The sequence below is a fragment of the Terrapene carolina genome, unplaced genomic scaffold (assembly GCF_002925995.2).
Source record: "Terrapene carolina triunguis isolate 2854851 unplaced genomic scaffold, T_m_triunguis-2.0 Scaffold111, whole genome shotgun sequence".
NCBI lineage: Eukaryota > Metazoa > Chordata > Testudines > Emydidae > Terrapene > Terrapene triunguis.
In genome coordinates this window covers 2,233,072-2,250,397 of record NW_020664462.1, presented here as the reverse complement: position 1 = coordinate 2,250,397, position 17,326 = coordinate 2,233,072, and the positions used below count along the sequence as shown (strand labels likewise).

The following is a 17,326-nucleotide window of genomic DNA, read 5'->3' as shown; positions in this document are numbered from 1 at the left end:
GCTTTGTCAAGCCGGGCCTTAAAAACCTCTAAGGAAGGAGATTCCACCACCTCCCTAGGTAACCCATTCCAGTGCTTCACCACCCTCCTAGTGAAAAAGTTTTTCCTAATATCCAACCTAAACCTCCTCCACTGCAACTTGAGACCATTACTCCTTGTTTTGTCATCTGGTACCACTGAGAACAGTCTAGATCCATCCTCTTTGGAACCCCCTTTCAGGTAGTTGAAAGCAGCTATCAAATCCCCCCTCATTCTTCTCTTCTGCAGACTAAACAATCCCAGTTCCCTCAGCCTCTCCTCATAAGTCATGTGCTCCAGCCCCCTAATCATTTTTGTTGCCCTCCGCTGGACTCTTTCCAATTTTTCCACATCCTTCTTATAGTGTGGGGGGGCCCAAAACTGGACGCAATACTCCAGATGAGGCCTCACCAGTGCCGAATAGAGGGGAATGATCACATCCCTCGATCTGCTGGCAATGCTCCTACTTATAGTGTCCTCCTAGCTCTCCCAGTGGATCGAGAATGTCTCCCCCTGTAAGAGTCTGGAAGGCCCAATGGGCCAACCCAGCCCGCCCCAGGAGCACGGCTGAGCCCAGTGCTCCTGGGGAAAACTGCCCATTCTGCCACTTCCCTGTTGTCTGTCTGGCCGTGGGCGGCACTAGGGTTTGAAGGCCCCGCGACAGGCCGGGCCGGGTAAGGAGTTGGCAGGCATCTGACTGGCCTCTCTCCTCCGTAGTTCCCTTGGATCCTGCAGGACTACGTCTCCGAGACGCTGGACCTGAGCGACCCGGACGTGTTCCGGGATCTCTCCAAACCCATCGGGGTGGCCAACGAGAGACACGCCAAGGACGTGAAGGAGAAGTGAGTGCACATCCCGGGTTCTGGGACTGGTGGCTGGGAAGGGGGGCTGACATCGGAGCGTCACGGTGGCCGGCGAGAGCCGGTGGTGTGCCCTGGATGTAGTAGTCTGACCCCAGCACGTGGGGTAGCGAAGGCCTAGAGTCCGGGGTGGCTGGCAGATCACTGATGCCTCCCGTTCCCATTTGCTCTGTGGAGGCGGAGCAATCGTCTCATGCCTAGAAAAGGCTGAGAGGTGTGTGGGCAGGGGAGTTCGCCCTGCACTCTGCTCCATGGCTGGAGAGAGGCCCTGAGCCGCCGAGCAGCAAGGTGGGTGGGGGCGTGCTGGGAAGAAGGCTGTTCCCTCTCAGGTGCCAGTCTTCTCTTCCTGATGCAATCGCTCCGGCTATTGCAGCACATGCCGGCAAACCAGCCCGGCCAAGGCAAGAGCTGCGTTGCAAGTCACTCCGGCCTCACCGCTGGGATTCCCTTCCTCCTCCTCCTCCTCCTTCCCCCCACCACCGTCTGTGTCTCGGTGGCGCTCTCTGTTCATTCCCCTCCCCTCTCTGTCCCCAGGTACGAGAGTTTTGAGGACCCCACGGGCATGATCGACAAGTTTCACTACGGCACACACTACTCCAACGCGGCGGGCGTCATGCACTACATGATCCGGACCGAGCCCTTCACCACCCTTCACATCCAGTTGCAGAGCGGCCGGTGAGTCCCGGGGCTGGGCTAGCACCGGCGTGGCAGGACGGTCCTGCTCGCTTCTCCAGGCCCTGCTAACGCAGGATCGCCATCTCCCCTCGCGCTCGTTCTAACTGTCCCCTGGGAGACTGATCCGCAGCCTGAGCGCTCGCTGGTGGGGGAATCCTTTCCCATGGCTCGTTCTTAAACGTTCCTTGCGTCCGAGTGAGGGAGGAGCCTCTTCCCTACCTTCTGTGTGTCTCTGCAAGGAAGTGTGGCCTAGTGAATAGATCTCCAGGCTCAGGAGAGCTGGGGTTTATTCCTAGCTCTGCTGGTGACCTTGGGCAAGTCACTTCCCGGTGCTGTGCCTCAGTTTCCCCAGCTGTACAATGGGGATGGTACCTCTGTGAAGCGCTCAGAGATCTGCTGATGAAAGCGCTAGATATTCTTTATTAGTGTCGTAGAGCCGATTCTGAGCCTGGCCTCTGAGTTGATAAAGCAGAAAGAGGGTTTGGCCGGCCCTGTATCCCACTGTGGCTGGGTGACTCATGAGCGTTATCCGGCACAAAGAAGGCGAGAGGGCTAGGGATACAGTGATTTGACTGACGAGGCTGATTTCTTCAGACCATACGGTAAACCCGGGAGCTCGCTGGAAGACAGGAAAATCTACGCGTTATTGATTGTATTGCTCTAGAGCCTAGAAACCCCCACCGAGATCAGGGGTCTGTGGTGCTTGGTGCTGGACAGGTATCTAGCAAGAGACAGTCAGGCTCCTTCCGTCTTCGAGCTAGGGAGCTGCGGCACAGCCACGCGAAGGGTCAGTGGTGGAGCTGACCTCACTCTCTTGCCAACCCCTCTTGCCGGCAGGTTTGACTGCTCGGACCGCCAGTTTCACTCGGTGCCCGCGGCCTGGCAGGCGCGCATGGAGAACCCGGTGGACGTGAAGGAGCTGATCCCGGAGTTCTTCTATTTCACAGACTTCCTGGAGAACCAGAACGGTAACGGGAGCTCCTGGGGCATCGCGGCACGGCCGGCCGGAGTGCCCTGCGTCTAGAGCCGGGGGAGAGAGGCGCGCTGGGGTTGGCATGGGGAGGTACCTACTTGGGGCCTCCATTTAAGGGGCAGGATGCGTTCTGTGACTCTAGTTGATCTCTCGCAATCGTCGCAGTGACTCTCAGTCCTTGTCTCTAGCCACTGGGCATGCTGGCGCCCGGGCTCACTGGCTCATGCAGGGTGGAGTGCCCAAGCCAGCGGGGGCTGGAGCATGTTGGGTGCCCCAGGGCTCTGTGCGCATGGTTACTGGGCTCTAGACAGAGCTGGGACGCAGGCTGAGCTCCGGGGGAGCTAATTTTGCCCTGCATGGAGCTGGTGCCTGGCAGACATGCCACGGCTGGCGCATGATCTCCTGGGATCCTCCGGATTCCCCGCCCTGCTCGGTTATAGCATGGGGCAGCGAGGTTATAGCATCCAGCATGAGCCGGTGTTGGCCCCGGGGCTGGGGGGCCGTTGATCGGACCCCGTGCCGAGGGATGGTGAGCCACTCTGCTTGTGTTGCCTTCCCTAGGGTTCGACCTGGGCTGCCTGCAGATGTCGAACGACCAGGTGAATGACGTCGTCCTCCCGAAGTGGGCCAGATCCCCGGAGGATTTCGTCCACAAGCACCGGAAAGCGCTGGTAAGTGGGCAGGGGGCTCCGCCCGGCCCGCGAAGCCGTCACCTGGCCTGCCAAACTCACTGCTCCCCCAGCTTGTAGGGCGGGGGCCTGGGGTTTCCCTAAGAGGCGGCCCAGACCGACTGGGGCGTCCCCAGCCTGGTGTGTCCCCGTGGTGCCGAACGTCCCCGTTCTCTCCCTGGACCAGGAGTCGGAGCACGTGTCTGCCCACCTCCACGAGTGGATCGACCTGATCTTCGGGTACAAGCAGAGGGGCCCGGCCGCCGTGGAGGCGCTCAACGTCTTCTATTACTGCACGTACGAGGGTAAGAGGCACCGGCCAGGCAGGGCGGTTCCCTGGTGAGCGCCTGTCACTCACAGCGCCCCCCCTCTCTTGCTCCCTATGTTAGCTTATAAGAGGCACACAGGATCTTTTTTAGGGGATAAGGCAATACGCCGCGTTTATTAAGAATACAATAGGAAAGCAGCAGGCATATGCTCACAGAAACACACACACTGCCCTGCCAGGCGATGTTCTAGTTACCAGTCCAGGGTCCGGATCAATCTACTGACCAGCTAGATGGATCAAGGTAGGGAGGAGCCGGGTTCTGTCTGTCGCGACGCGATGCTCCGGGGGAAGCCTTGGCAGGACGAACCCAAAGCCCCTCGACTCTCACCTATGTTTTATAGCAACAGATCCTCAGGTACGCCTATGAACCCTGCTGTGTCATGCTTGAATTATTGATCACAAACTAGTTGTTTTCGCAGTTTCTCTTTCATCATTAGCATGTGGTTTTCACAGCTATTTTCCAGTTCCTTATTTCGTATCCTGTTCTTAATTTAGGGCGGATGCCCTTGCACTTTAGGGTCGTCACTCTGCACTCTCATCCAGCCATCAGGGTCTCAGGATGACGACGCTGGCATCTTGTTTCTTCACCCCCCTTTTGTGGTTTACTGGCGTGTTTTTTTTATTTATTTATTTACATTTCACACATACTTATTCACACACAGAACAGGACAATAATTTCAAAAACCAACTTTTCACAGAACAAAACAATTCCGTCAAGGCAGAGCAGAGCAATCTCAAATGTTACTAAATTAGTATAAAACATTAATGTATAAACTTACATTAAAACAATTTCATCAAGTAACCTTATTATAAAGGACAAAACAATTTTGTCCCCAAATCCATGTTACCAGCACTGGAATGGGTTTCCTAGGGAGGTGGTGAAATCTCCTTCTTTAGAGGTTTTTAAGGCCCGGCTTGACAAAGCCCTGGCTGGGATGATTTAGTTGGTGTTGGTCCTGCTTTGAGCAGGGGGTTGGACTAGATGACCTCCTGAGGTCCCTTCCAACCCTGATATTCTACGATTCTATGATACACCCAGGGGCCGTGGACCTGGACGCCATTGCTGACGAGACGCAGAGGAAGGCTTTGGAAGGCATCATCAGCAACTTCGGGCAGACCCCCTGCCAGCTGCTCAAGGTATCGGGAGCCGGAGAGGGCGCACCCGGCTAACCCCCGGGGAGGGGAAGGTGGGGATCCCCCAACAGGCCCTGAGAGCAGAGCTCCACTCCCTCGGCCAGGGCTTAGGTCCATGTACGGCGACCCCCCACCCCTGGGTCCTTTTGCCCTCTGCTTCCTCTCTCTTCCCGGGAGGCTGGGCTCTGGGATCTCGCTCGGGGCAAGGATCTGGCACCTCCTGACTTGCTGGTGTCTCCCCCCCTCCCCGGCAGGAACCTCACCCAGTGCGCCTCTCGGCCGAAAACGCCGCCAGGAGGCTGGCCCGGCTCGACACGTACTCCCCCAACGTCTTCGAGAACCTCGACCAGCTCAAGTCCTTCTTCGTCGAGGTGAGAGCTCTCCTCGCCGCTGGGCTCCGAGGGCGGGGCTGGCCAGAGCTGCGGACCCTGCCCGGGAGAGCTTACGAGGGAATCCTCCCACGTGCTGGGGAGGGAGGGAGGGAGGGGCGCGTGAGGGGGGGAAGGGGGGCGAGTGATGGGGTGGCAATGGCCGGAGGGGGAGGTATGGGGTGAGGGAGGACACGAGTTCCAGAGAGATCATGCGGTTACCTAGCTCTTTGGGGCAGGGACTCTCTGGTGTGTCTGTCCAGCGCCTAGCACGACCTTGTCCCGGTCCGTGACTGGGGCGCCGAGGCCCTACAAACACCCGATAATGCCCAGCGCTAACGCAACGTGCGCGTGCTGGCGGGGCCGTGGCAGGGCGTAGCCCCCGAGCTGTCTTGCAGCAGCACCGGAGCTCTCTGTTCTCTCCCGCAGGGGATCAGCGACGGGGTCCCGCTGGTGCAGGCTGTGGTCCCCAAGAACCAGGCCCATTCCTTCATCACGCAGGGCTCCCCGGACGTGCTGGTGAGTGTCCTTGGGGGCATGGCATGGCTTGTTGGCTGGGAATTCGGGGGGCTCTCAGCTCGGTGCGTCTGTAGACCCCCCGCCGGTACCTATCGGAGCACCTCTGCTATCCGTTCATTTTATCCTCCCAGCCCCCGTGCACTCAGGGCAGCCGATTGCCAGTTCACAGGGCCAGGGCTGAGGCACAGAGCCATTGAAGGGACTTGCCTAAGGCCACATGGAGGGTCAGTGGCAGAACTGGCCACCAGGTTTCCTGGGTCCTAGCCCGGGGACCTCACCACAAGCCCGGCCTTCCAACTTCCAGCACTTGGCTGGGGAAACTAAAGCTCCCTCCTGCCGCTGCCGACGAAGCACGAGGGCTGAGCAGGTGTTGGCTCCGGCTGTTCCCGAGAGCCCTAGCTAACCTCTGGCTTATTACGTGGAGAGATAAGGGATCTGTCCTGCACGCATCCCTCCGGGTGCGGTGATTTGCCTCGGGTTGCAGTAGCTAGGTAGGGCCAGGCCCGGTTGGTACTTGGCTCGGACACCCCGGAATCACCCAGTGTGGTAGGGGTGGCCATACCGCTGCCATCATAGATGCTGCGGGGGAGAGGGGGGCACCTTTCGAACAAGCCGTAAAACCGAGGTCCTGACGGGCCACGGCCTTCCCGTCCCCCAAGAGCGGGGCTGTAACCCCAGGGGCTGCGCACTCTGCGTTCTCCTGGTAGCCTCCCTCTCCTTGCCTAGGTCACGGTGAGCGCCAACGGCCTGCTGGGAACGCACGGCTGGCTGCCCTACGACAAAAACATCTCCAACTACTTCAGCTTCACCAAAGACCCCACCGTCTCCAATGCAAAGTGAGTCCTCTTGGCGGGGAGCCCCGTTACCGGATCCCTCCCTGTCTCCTGCCATTCAGTGCCCTGGGAATCGGCCCCGACGCTGAGTCCAGTCCGGTTTTAGGTGGCCTCCACCCCTCCCCCGGCCAGTAGGCACGCTCCTCCGGTTGTCACCCTACGGCGTCCTTTGCACAGCGTTATCCCACTTCTTCCAGCCGCCCCCTAGAGGAGCTGGCTCCAAACCCTCCCTGACCGGCAGCCTGCTCCCTGGCCCCCGGCCAAGCTGTGCATGCCCATTCCTGGCATTCGCCTCCCAAGGGCCAGTCCTCGTAGCCCCTTGGCCAGTTCTGTTGCTCTTAGCTAATTGGGAGGGAACGGAGCAGTCTTCTGGTCGTAGGGCACCCCGGTGGAGTGCCTTGGGTGGGTCACCTCCCTGCTCTGGGACATGGGGCAGCCCCAAATGCCTTCTTTGGACACAGGATTGCAGGTAATCCACTGCCCCCTTCCAGGTCCTGCTTGTACCCTCCGCCCTGCCTGTGCCGGCCGGGGCTCCCACGCCCCCTCTCCCGCAGGCCCCGGCCCTCTGTCCTCCCCATGACCCCCCACCACGCGGCGGAGAGTTCCCGGGAGCCAAAGCGCAGGCGGCTCTCGGGGGCGACACACCGTAGCCATATGCTCTTGTCTCCTCCGCCAGAGCCCAGCGCTTCCTCTCCGGCCCCTTCGCCCCGGGGGTGGAGGTGTCCTCAAAGACACTGACAGTCTCTCCCGACGGGAAGCTCCTCTTCAGCGGGGGGCACTGGGATAACAGCCTGCGTGTCACGTCGCTGAGCAAAGGGAAGGTCATCGGGCACATCACCAGGCACATAGGTATGGGGACCGGACGGGCTGGCATGGGGGGGGGGGGGAGGTAACCCGATGCGGGGCGCGTGGACCGGAGGGACTCACATCGCTGGCTAGGCACCATCCTGCCAAAGTCCTGTGTCCCATCCCCCCAATGCATCTCCACCCTGGCCTGCAGCCCCCCAGCTGTTCCACCCCGTGCCCAGCTGATCAACCGTGGCATGACTTACGGGGGCGCTAGGAAGACACTGGCAAACTCTCGACGCTTCGGGCCAGCCAGGGCCCCGGAGCCACCCCTTGCTCTTTGTGGCTCATCTCTGTGACCTGGTGCTTTGGGGAGAGGAGTTACCTGCCCGTAGGACCAGGTGGGGTTGAAATGAGCCATGCTGCTCACCCTGCGGTCACTAACTTCCACCCCCTCCGGAGTGCCTGGTGGGCTCTGCCCCACAGCCCCTCTCTCGGGTGCGGAGTCTCCAGCGAAGGGGACCCATGAGATCCCAGCCCCAACTCAGAGCCCCAGGGAAACAGGGTGGGGATCGGCATCGTGGGGCGCTGGGGTCGGCGTCTCGGAAGCAACGTCTCCTCTTCCCCTCCTTGCAGATGTGGTCACCTGCCTGGCGCTCGATCTGTGCGGAATCTACCTCATTTCGGGCTCCCGGGATACCACTTGCATGGTCTGGCAGGTCCTGCAGCAGGTGAGGGGGAGACCGGCTCCGGCCGGACGTGCTCCACTCAGTAGCTCGGGGCTGGGGTCCGAGGAGGCTTCTGGGTGGTTGGGAACTTCCTGGCAAGGCACTCGCGTGACTCTTGGGCTCGGTAGGGGAGAGGGCAGATCCTCAGCGTGTTTCGCTCCTGGGCTAGGAGGCACCATTCTGTAGGTCCGAGGACGCGCTGGCAGCAGGGCACCCCCATGTCTCTTCAAAGGTTTTCAGGATGCTTTTGTGTGCATTTGGTTGAGTTGATACTGATTGGCTGGTGGGAGTGGTACTGCACCCCCCACACCCAGCTCTGCCAGTGCCCCTCACTCCTGGCCTACAGCCCCTGCCATGCCAGCCCTGGGTCCAGTACCTCCTGCCATGCCAACCCTGGGCCTCCCCACACAGCTCTGCCAGTGCCCCTCACTCCTGGCCCACAGCACCAGCCTTTGGCCCCCCACACCCAGCTCTACCCAATGCCAGTTCCCCGCACTCCTGGTCCAGCCCTGTCCCGAGCAGCGATTGCTCCATCATACTAGCTTCTGTGGCAGTTCTGTGCTGGGGCCGGTTGCCTTCTGGAGACGAGGATAGGAACTTACCCGGTTCAGCCTGCCCCGCTGGAAGGGCTCTGAGCTCTGCTCCCCTAACGCGTCGGCCTCGCTGCCACGTGGCTGGGGCTTCTCCTGAGCTGTCCTGGCGAGTGTGGCTGTGGTTACTTCTCCAGCCTCGCTCAGCCCCTGGGGCTTTGCAAGCAGCATCGGCGGCTTCGCACGGTGATTCCAAACGCTTCCCATCCCCAGCATGTGTCCCCTCAGCTCCGTTTCCTCTGGGCCTTTCCAGGCCAGATCCTCCGCTGCTCTAAGCGGCGACCGCTCCACTGCGGGGCCGAGACTGGCTCAGGATCTGGCCCACGGACCCTGGTTTCTCTCTCCAGGGTGGGTTTTCCAGTGGCCTGGCTCCCAAACCTGTCCAAGTCCTGTACGGTCACGACGCCGAGGTGACGTGCGTCGCCATCAGCACCGAGCTGGACATGGCCGTGTCGGGGTCGAAGGTGAGGATGCGTCACGGTGCGCGGGGGGGCGGAAGGCGTCAATGTTAAGAGTTTGCTGGTGCCCGTTAGATTTTAAAGCCGAACTCCAACCAACTAGATCTGCCAGTTGGCTAAGTGCTGTAGCCAGTATCGGAGTCCAGCGAGTGTTCACGTCCTCATTTAACGCTGGGCTCTTTTCAGATCCGCTCTTCACTTGAACAGTATTTCTCAAGTCAGGACACATTACCAATCAGCAGTGTATTAATTGATCCAGAACCAGATTAACATACCCAGCAGTTCACCACTCACATGTAGGAGCAACCAATGCTCGTGGGACGAGCCGCACACACCAACACAGTCTTGCAAGCAATTGTCAAAGACTAGGGTTGAGCTCAGCAGTTAAACCAGCAAGATTTATTACATTTACTTATGAGCATCATTTCTTAGTACCTAACACCCTGCCAGCGTTTCTCCAAGGAGGTCGGGTGCATTTGTCTGTAAGGCAGTTTTGAGTCCCTGCTGTTTGAATGGATTGGTTGCAAAAGGGACAAGTTTAAAATTGCTTTAAGTTTCAGTTCAGATCTCTCTTGGGCCAGTTTGCCTGCATTACGAAGGAGAGCATTCGTCTAGCATGAGTTCAACGCCTAACTATGGTTACAGGAGGTCTCCCTAGAGAATGGGCACCTAGTTACTTATATTAAAGAGCAGAAGGGGAAATCCAGTCTGAAATGAAATCTCCCCAATTCTTATCCTCTTAACCCTGGAATATGGAGACTGCCCACAGCTGGTCCTGGCATCCGTTGCACGGGGGATTTGGAAGCTTCCTCATGGGTTCAGTCAATTCTGGGGGTCCCACGTGGTGACCTCAGCTTTATATACTCTGATTTCAGGGCTCCTTGGTGGGGACCACCCTCTGATTTCTAACAGACAGCTGTTTCTCTTACGCTTCCATCGATATCCATTAGATGGCGCTGGCGTATAACAAATTTCTTCAGTCCTTTCCCTATCTGAGGCTTTTTTATGTTTGATTCTTATCCAGGATCCCATCTCAATATTAGCCCACGTTATTAACTGGGATTTCTCCCTTTTTAAGCCATTTCTGTGGCTAATTCAAACTTATTCCTGTGTTTATATCTTTCAACATTCCTTCTTTTGGTGCCAGACAATTCCTGTTATTTCTAGGCTGCGGTGTGGTGGTACCCATCTGGGTCCCAGGAATTTAGAGAGAGGTGGTGTGGGAGGGAATATCTTTTATTGAGCCAACTTCTGTTGGTGAGCGGGACAAGCTTTTGAGCTACACAGACCTTGTGCCTCCCACCAATAGAAGCTGGTCCAATACAAGATATCCTCTCACCCACCTGGTCTCTCTCTTTCTAGTGTCGGTTATTTACAATGAACACCAAAAAATCTTCCAGATTTGATGGACGTACTTTATAGGGTCTTTGATTGTACATAAGCATTTCATGTTATTTAGAGTTTAGAACATAAGAACGGCTGTACTGGGTCAGACCAAAGGTCCATCCAGCCCAGTATCCTGTTTACCAACAGTGGCCAATGCCAGGTGCCCCAGAGGGAGTGAACCTAACAGGTAATGATCAAGTGATCTCTCCCCTGCCATCCATCTCGCCCCTCTGACAGCCAGAGGCTAGGGACACAACAGAACAAGAGCCGCTGTCCACACACAGAGAGATGTACAGCAGAACGTCAGAGTTCCGAACACCTCGGGAATGGAAGTTGTTCGTAACTCTGAAACGTTCAGAACTCTGAACCAAACACGGTTCTTTCAAAAGTTTACAGCTGAACGTTGACTTAATACAGCCTTGAAACTTTACTATGCAGAAGAAAAATGCTGCTTTCCCTTTATTTTTTTTAGTAGTTTATGTTTAACACAGTACTCGATTGCTTTTTTCCCCCAGTCTCTGCTGCTGCCTGATTGTGTACTTCCGGTTCCAAATGAGGGGTGTGGTTGATGGGTCAGTTCGGAAAGCTGAGGTTCCACTGTAGATCTTACTCACAAGACAAGCAAATGTGCAGCCTCTAATTTGGAGTGAAAGACTCATTGATGGGGCAAAAACAGATTAGCCACAGTGTATTTGATTTACAAGGCAAACAAATGGGTAGTTGGTAAGTTGGGGTGAAAATGTGGCTTTGATTTCTTAGGGCAAACTGCCTGTTACCCCATTTGACCTTCAGTCTCACACAGCAAATTATTTCTCATTCAGTTAACTCCCAGCTTCCCCACCTACCTCGTGGCCTATTGCACAGTGAGTGGATCGTTTTGCGTAGGAAATCAGGTGTCATCCTGGCTTTGGAGTGGCTTGTAGCTAAGTCAAGAGGGAGAAGAAGGTTTTATGCACCTAGGCAAAAATCTCTCCATTTGCATATGGTCACTTTGCCATTTTAACTTCTCTTCCTGGGGAGAGGATCCATAGGTGCTGGAGCTAGGGGTGCTGGGGGTGCTAGGGGTGCTGGGCTTGAAGTGGTTTCCTGTCTGTCATGCCAGCTGCACCCCGCCATTGTCCTGGAGCTCGCCACACCTGGCAGTCCAGCTTTGGGGGAGTTTGGCTTGCTATCCCGTTCTCAGGACCCCTCTTCGTGGGAGGGCCGGAGAGAGAGCATGCACCAACACGAAACCTGCCCAGCAAAGATGAGGTGGAGACTTTAGCCAGATGAAAGGGCAATGGCTCATCTGTGTCGCCCGCCTAGCTTTTGGGCGTCCTCATGAAAGGCTCAGGGCAGGTGGAGAATAAGGCTAGGGTTTTCAGAGGCCTATGGGAATTAGACACTGAGGGCCCATTGACGGTAAGTGGGAGCAAAGAACCCAGTTGCCCTGGTGACAGCCGAAAGGCCTTCTCGTTGTGGCAGGACGGCACCATCATCGTCCACACCATCCGCCGGGGCCAGTTCATGAAGTCCATCAAGCCCCCCTGTGAGAGCTCGCTGCCCGCCACTGTCTCGAACCTCGCCGTGGGCCTGGAGGGTCAGATCATCGTCCAGACCACCGTGGCGGGGAGATCCTCCCTGAAGGTGAGTGGGCCGGGACCTGCGGGCCCAGTAGCAATGCAGGGGCAAGCATGGCCTTTCCCTATGGGACGCTGGGGGCAAGGACGGGCGCCTCGGACACGCTCCGAAACCCAGCAGGGAAGGGACGGTAACTCCACCCTGCTGTGGTGATGGCACCGTGCCTCGGAGCAGATCAGCAGCAGCCAGATTCCGATCCCAAATAAACAGAGCTGGGGACTTATCCCTGTCTAGGAACAACGCATCCACCACCCGGCAGGAGGCGCTGTCCCGTCCCCCCCGCCCGCACACACACACACACAGCTTTTCCACTTTACTCCTGCGGGAATTCTGCACCAAAAAATTAAAAATTCTGCACACCATATTTTAAAATTCTGCATATTTTATTTGTCAAAATAACACAAAATAATCACACCAGTTTCAATTATTTGGGTAATTTATTTCAAAATACCTGTCAACAAGTATGTCGATAACAATACAGACAATGAAAAAGATTAAGGAAATGTTTTTTGAAAAAAAGATTCCTTGCTAGGCATATTAATCCAGAACTCTGTGTAATAATTCATTTAAATTACAATACAGAACCGTATTTCCTGCCCCCCCCCCCCAGAAGCAGTGCAAAGGCTTGGGGGAGTTGGGGTAACGGAGGAGCTGAGGGAGAGGGAAGGAACCTGGGAGTGAACCTGGAGGGTTGTTGGGTGTGGGTGGGGAGCAGCAAGAGATTATTAGGGAGCCTCCCCCATGCAGACCCTGGCTGACCCCTGGCCTCTCCCATTCAGTCAGGCATATCTGCCCTTGTCCCCATGTGTCCATGCACCACCCCCCATCCCCATGTGTCTCTGTGCCCCCTCAGCCACCCCTTTCCCCCATGTGTTCCTGCACCCCCTCCTCCCAGCCCCATGTGGCCCAGCGCCTCCATTCCCATTCAGCCACTACCCCAGTCTATCCTCTCCTAATAGCCTTTAAGAACCCCAGTCTGTCACCCCCCAGCCCCACGCTGTGTGTCCCCACCATATTCCCTGTCTCCTGACCTGGCAACGCTGGCAGGGTGCTGGCAGGCAGGCAACCTCTTCCCTTCCCTATCGGCAGCTGGGGCTGCTCCCACGCAGGAGTGGCTGTTCTGTATTAGCACCACAGCGGCCCCGGGTGAGCAAAAGGCAGAACTGCAGCAACTTTTTGGCAGAAGTTATTTTCTGCGGAGGAAAAAACATTATGCACGGCACATTAATTATGTGCGCACACAGTGGCGCAGAATTCCCCCAGGTGTACTACTTGTTATGCCCCGAGGAGACTCTCCAGGTATGTCTACACTGCAGTTAGACAGCTGCGGCCCGTCAATTGTGCTGTAGACGTTCAGGGACCTTCCTGCCCAGGCTCCAGCCCAAACCCGAACATCTACACTCCCACTAAACAGCCCCTTAGCACAGGCCCTGCGAGCCGGCATGGGCCAGCCGCAGGTTTTTAACTGCAGTGCAGACTCACCCTGAGAGCACACAGGGAAACTTAATCCAAGCTGGTGAGTTTCTCCTGGTTTCACACCTATGCCGGGAGGGTCCCACAATGCGTGTGTGGGGGTGTAAATGTATCTAGAGATATGGAAAATGTGCATCTCCAAGAGGGAAAATGAGAGTGAAGGGTCTTGTGTAGCGTGGAGGTTTCTTGCCGATGGTTAGGCTGAGCACAGCCGCTGCTCCGGTTTCAATGGTTTCATCGAAAGAGGTCGTTCCACATGATTGCAGTGAAGAGAGCTCAAAAGTTGCTCCCTCTCTGAGGCTCCATCTGTCGATCCAAAGTGCTGGTTCCCGTAGTGTCTCAATGCATTGCGTAGCTCTCGTATTGCAGTGAGACCTGTCGCTTTTCTGTCCTCCTGGTCACGCTAGGTATTTGGCTGGTATAGTAAAGTGCTGCTCTCCTCTTAAAAATGGCATCCCCACCTCTCATGGATCTGCTCCCGGCATGGATCCAGAGGCATGTTTTACTGAAGGCTCTGGGGAGATTTTCACTCTTCCAACTCTGCAGAGCCAGCACTGCTAAGAGGGAGGAAGCTGGTTCTTACTCCTTCGTGTGCATCACCAGCGGAATTGGGTAGTAATTTCCAGTCGCGCCTGTTGCAGGCAGTGGGGAGGCGTTGCTGATGGTATAGCTCGGCCTGCAGAACCTTTATGGCTGGTGATGCCCGAGAAGGTAAGAACCAGGCCCATTTGAACGGGGAGTCATGGAGAGATGGTTCCGCGGCCACGCCCAAAGCTGTTCACCCAGTCGCGTCCTAGAATACAGGCGCCCTTGGAAAGTTTTCAACCCATTGTCGGTTGCTCCCCCAACGCCCTTCTCGTTTCTCTTGTTGAAGGATAAATTTGCCCTGCACCTTTATTCCGTCAACGGCAAGCATCTCTCCTCCGTCCCGCTGGAGGAGCAGGTCACAGCCCTGTGTGTCTCCGAGGAGTTCGTGGTTCTGGGGACCATGCAGTGTTCTCTCCAGATCTTGGATCTTCAGAGGTAAATGTCCCCTCGTCGGTTTCCTGGGCCCACTACCAGCGCCGTGTGTCACTCCCGTGCAGGGGACAAGGGTCCCGAGTGTGTCACAGCCATGATCCTCCACATTCGGCGAACGCTCTTCCTCAGTTGCTGTCTCTCTAAAACCACCCAGCGTGTGAGTCGATAGCATAGCGTGTGGGTCTTGCATCTGCACCTCTCTTCCCCCCAGGGTAGCCTACCATCTTCTGGAGGAGCTCCCCCCGTGGACGAGATATACTCATGCAGCCATTAACGTCCCGTTTTATTCAGGATGAGGTTAGGGCGTGGCTGGTACCTTATGCTCAGTAGCACGGGAGGTGAAATGTACTAATGGGTAAGGCACGGGGCTCCCAAGCGGGGTTGTGGGTTCATGTCCCATCTGGGAGTGAGCTGAATGTGTTCTCTGGCCTGTGGTCAGACTAGATGATCACAATGGTCCCTTCTGGCCATAAAGTCCACGAATGGGAGTGGAGATTATTCTTTTGGGATTAAATTGAAATCCTCTGCTGGTTTCCCTGGCCCATAGAATCCGTACTGATGAGGAGTCTGTTGGGGCCGTTTCTGGGGGCTCCTTACAGGGATTAGGAAGCTGATGTTTACAGTGGGGAAGAATAACACAGTCCTTCACGCTTGTGTTGGTTGCAACATGTCGGAGGCAGTTTATTCTCAAGCAATGTTGCAAGGGGCATTGTGCACAACGGCAGGTCTCCCAAAAGATAAACGATTAGGGCAAGCATTTATACCTTTCGTGACATACAGTAATGATCAACAACTGCATTTTGTTTATACATATTCCTTCCTGCTATCTTACTTTCCTCAGCAGTTCTGCTATAGTCTGCGTTCCATTCTTATCTAACACCAGGTCAAAACAACCTCTCTTACAGTTCTTTTCCACTCGCCCGGGCCCTGCCTGGGAGTCTCGCGTTAGTAGCTGTCAGAGTTAGCCTGACTCTTGCTCTTCCTAAAAGACTAAGATGTCTGCGCTTTTTTCCCGCTTCCACAGCAGGTTGGGGCAAACCTGCCTGTGGCCCTGTCCAGTTTGATCTGGTCTTGCCGGCTCTTGCGGGTGAAAGAGAATCACCCATTGTAACTGTCTGCGCGGGGCCGGGCTGCTGGGGACACTATGAACGGCACTTAAAACTGCATTTATCGACCCCTGAAAACGTGGTTCTCCCTGCTGGCCTTGTGGGATTCTGCATGGCAGGAATTCCAGATCAGATTGACTCTTGTTTGCGAAGTGAAATGGTTTGGTTTTCCTACTCACCAGCCTGGGATCTGAGAGTCAAGCTTGGCTTTCTCCTTTTCACGCGTCGCCCTCGTCCCAAAGGGTCTGTGGAATAAAACTCTGCCCTCAGATGCCCGCGCAAGCCAGTTGTCCCGGTGTGGCATTTCTCCCTGCAACTGGGACTTAGCCAACTATTTGACTGATGCAGGAGCCAGACTGGGACCCAGCTCCCTGTCCTGGAGCTGCGTCAGCTTGGCTGGGTGAACAGGTGTGAAATGCAGTAAAATCCCCAGATCTGGCTCGGAGCACAGCCAGGAGCCGGTTTGCTGCGTGAGCAGGGCGCTTTGAGAGACCCCCGATTTAAAGATCCGGGAGCGGGGGTGGGTTTGGGGGGGTCTCTGGCAGGGCACCCTGCCCGTCTGTCCCTTTCCACAGTCCGTGCTGAGTCCCCAGCAGCTCTCCCCACTGTTTAAATGCCCCCCTCCTTGCCGTTGCAGCCTCCAAGCAGCGGTGTTGCCAATGCCCATGAAGGTCCCGGTTCACAGCGTGTCCGTGACCAAGGAGAAGAGCCACATCCTGGTGGGGCTGGAGGATGGGAAGCTGATTGTGGTGGGAGCAGGCCAGCCCTCGGAGGTAAATGGAGACCGTGGTTCGGTGGGGGTGGGCGGGAACGGGTGCAGTATGAGCTGGAAGCACCAGTGAAGTAGTTGCATGATCGGAGGCGGGGGGTGCACCTTGCTGGCAGGAGGGTGAGACTGGGAAGGCACTGCCTTCCCAGCCAGCCCAGGTAGGCGCCAAGGTTGGCCCATAGCCATGAATGAAGTCTGAGCCGCTGTCTGCAGACTGAGGGATTGACTCCTCGTGGGCGGCGTGACGGCAGGGCTGGATTTCCCACAGCAGAACGCTCGAAATCCGGCCCCTCTCCGGAGCGTGAAATGGGTGGGATCAGCCAAGCCTTGGCACGAACCCTTAGGCCAAAGGTTCTGCCCACTCCACCCCACTCTCTTTGGTGAGACGGCTCGTCCGTGCCGGAGGGCAGGCTCCAACCCTCGAGGGGCTGGGCATCCCAGGGGCCAGGCTGCTGCACAGCCCAGCTGTGTGATGAGACCCTGGCCTGGAGGGCGGGGCTCTGTGATGCGGGGCAGCCCCCTTTACAGAAGCCGGGTCTGTATCGTAGCCAAGACGGACTACGGAGCGACCCCACCCCTCTCCGCGAAGCACCTCCACGTCGCTCCTCAGCCCTGCCCCTTCATTCTGCTCTCTCCCCAGGTGCGGACGGGGCAGTTCCACAGACGGCTGTGGCGTTCCACGCGCCGGATCTCCCAGGTCTCCTCCGGAGAGACTGAGTACAACCCGCCCGAGTCCAAGGGACAGGCTTGATGTGAGGTGACCTGTCCCCAGAGCATTACTGGGCAGAGGAGGTCTCTGAGGGGTGGCGGAGGGGGCCGGTCCAGCCTCGCCACTCGGAGGTATCTGCACTTCCCCAGGGAGCATGGCGATCGCCGTGAACCGTGGGAGCCTTGCCGCACCGGGGCTCTCGACCACTCGCTCTCCGAGTGTGCAGAGCTCAGGATCCCTTTCCGAGCCAGGGGCCTGCACCGGTGACCCTGGCTTGCCGAGCCAGGATGCACGTGGGACGATCTG

General features: G+C 56.9%; 1 protein-coding gene across 1 annotated transcript in view; it reads left to right on the top strand.

Moving 5' to 3' along the window:
* Window positions 1–17,104, top strand: part of NBEAL2 (neurobeachin like 2) — a 175,643-nt gene extending 158,539 nt beyond the window's left edge. Inside the window, exons 40-55 of the mRNA XM_029911640.1 lie at window positions 735–859; window positions 1,412–1,552; window positions 2,390–2,520; window positions 3,087–3,196; window positions 3,381–3,498; window positions 4,561–4,658; window positions 4,910–5,026; window positions 5,453–5,542; window positions 6,269–6,378; window positions 7,052–7,224; window positions 7,798–7,892; window positions 8,827–8,943; window positions 11,788–11,949; window positions 14,291–14,439; window positions 16,180–16,315; window positions 16,952–17,104. Coding sequence (XP_029767500.1) covers window positions 735–859; window positions 1,412–1,552; window positions 2,390–2,520; window positions 3,087–3,196; window positions 3,381–3,498; window positions 4,561–4,658; window positions 4,910–5,026; window positions 5,453–5,542; window positions 6,269–6,378; window positions 7,052–7,224; window positions 7,798–7,892; window positions 8,827–8,943; window positions 11,788–11,949; window positions 14,291–14,439; window positions 16,180–16,315; window positions 16,952–17,062 — 1,983 coding nt within the window. The 3' untranslated portion in view covers window positions 17,063–17,104. The remainder of the gene's footprint in view (window positions 1–734; window positions 860–1,411; window positions 1,553–2,389; window positions 2,521–3,086; window positions 3,197–3,380; window positions 3,499–4,560; window positions 4,659–4,909; window positions 5,027–5,452; window positions 5,543–6,268; window positions 6,379–7,051; window positions 7,225–7,797; window positions 7,893–8,826; window positions 8,944–11,787; window positions 11,950–14,290; window positions 14,440–16,179; window positions 16,316–16,951) is intronic.
* The last annotated feature ends 222 nt before the right edge of the window (window positions 17,105–17,326 follow it).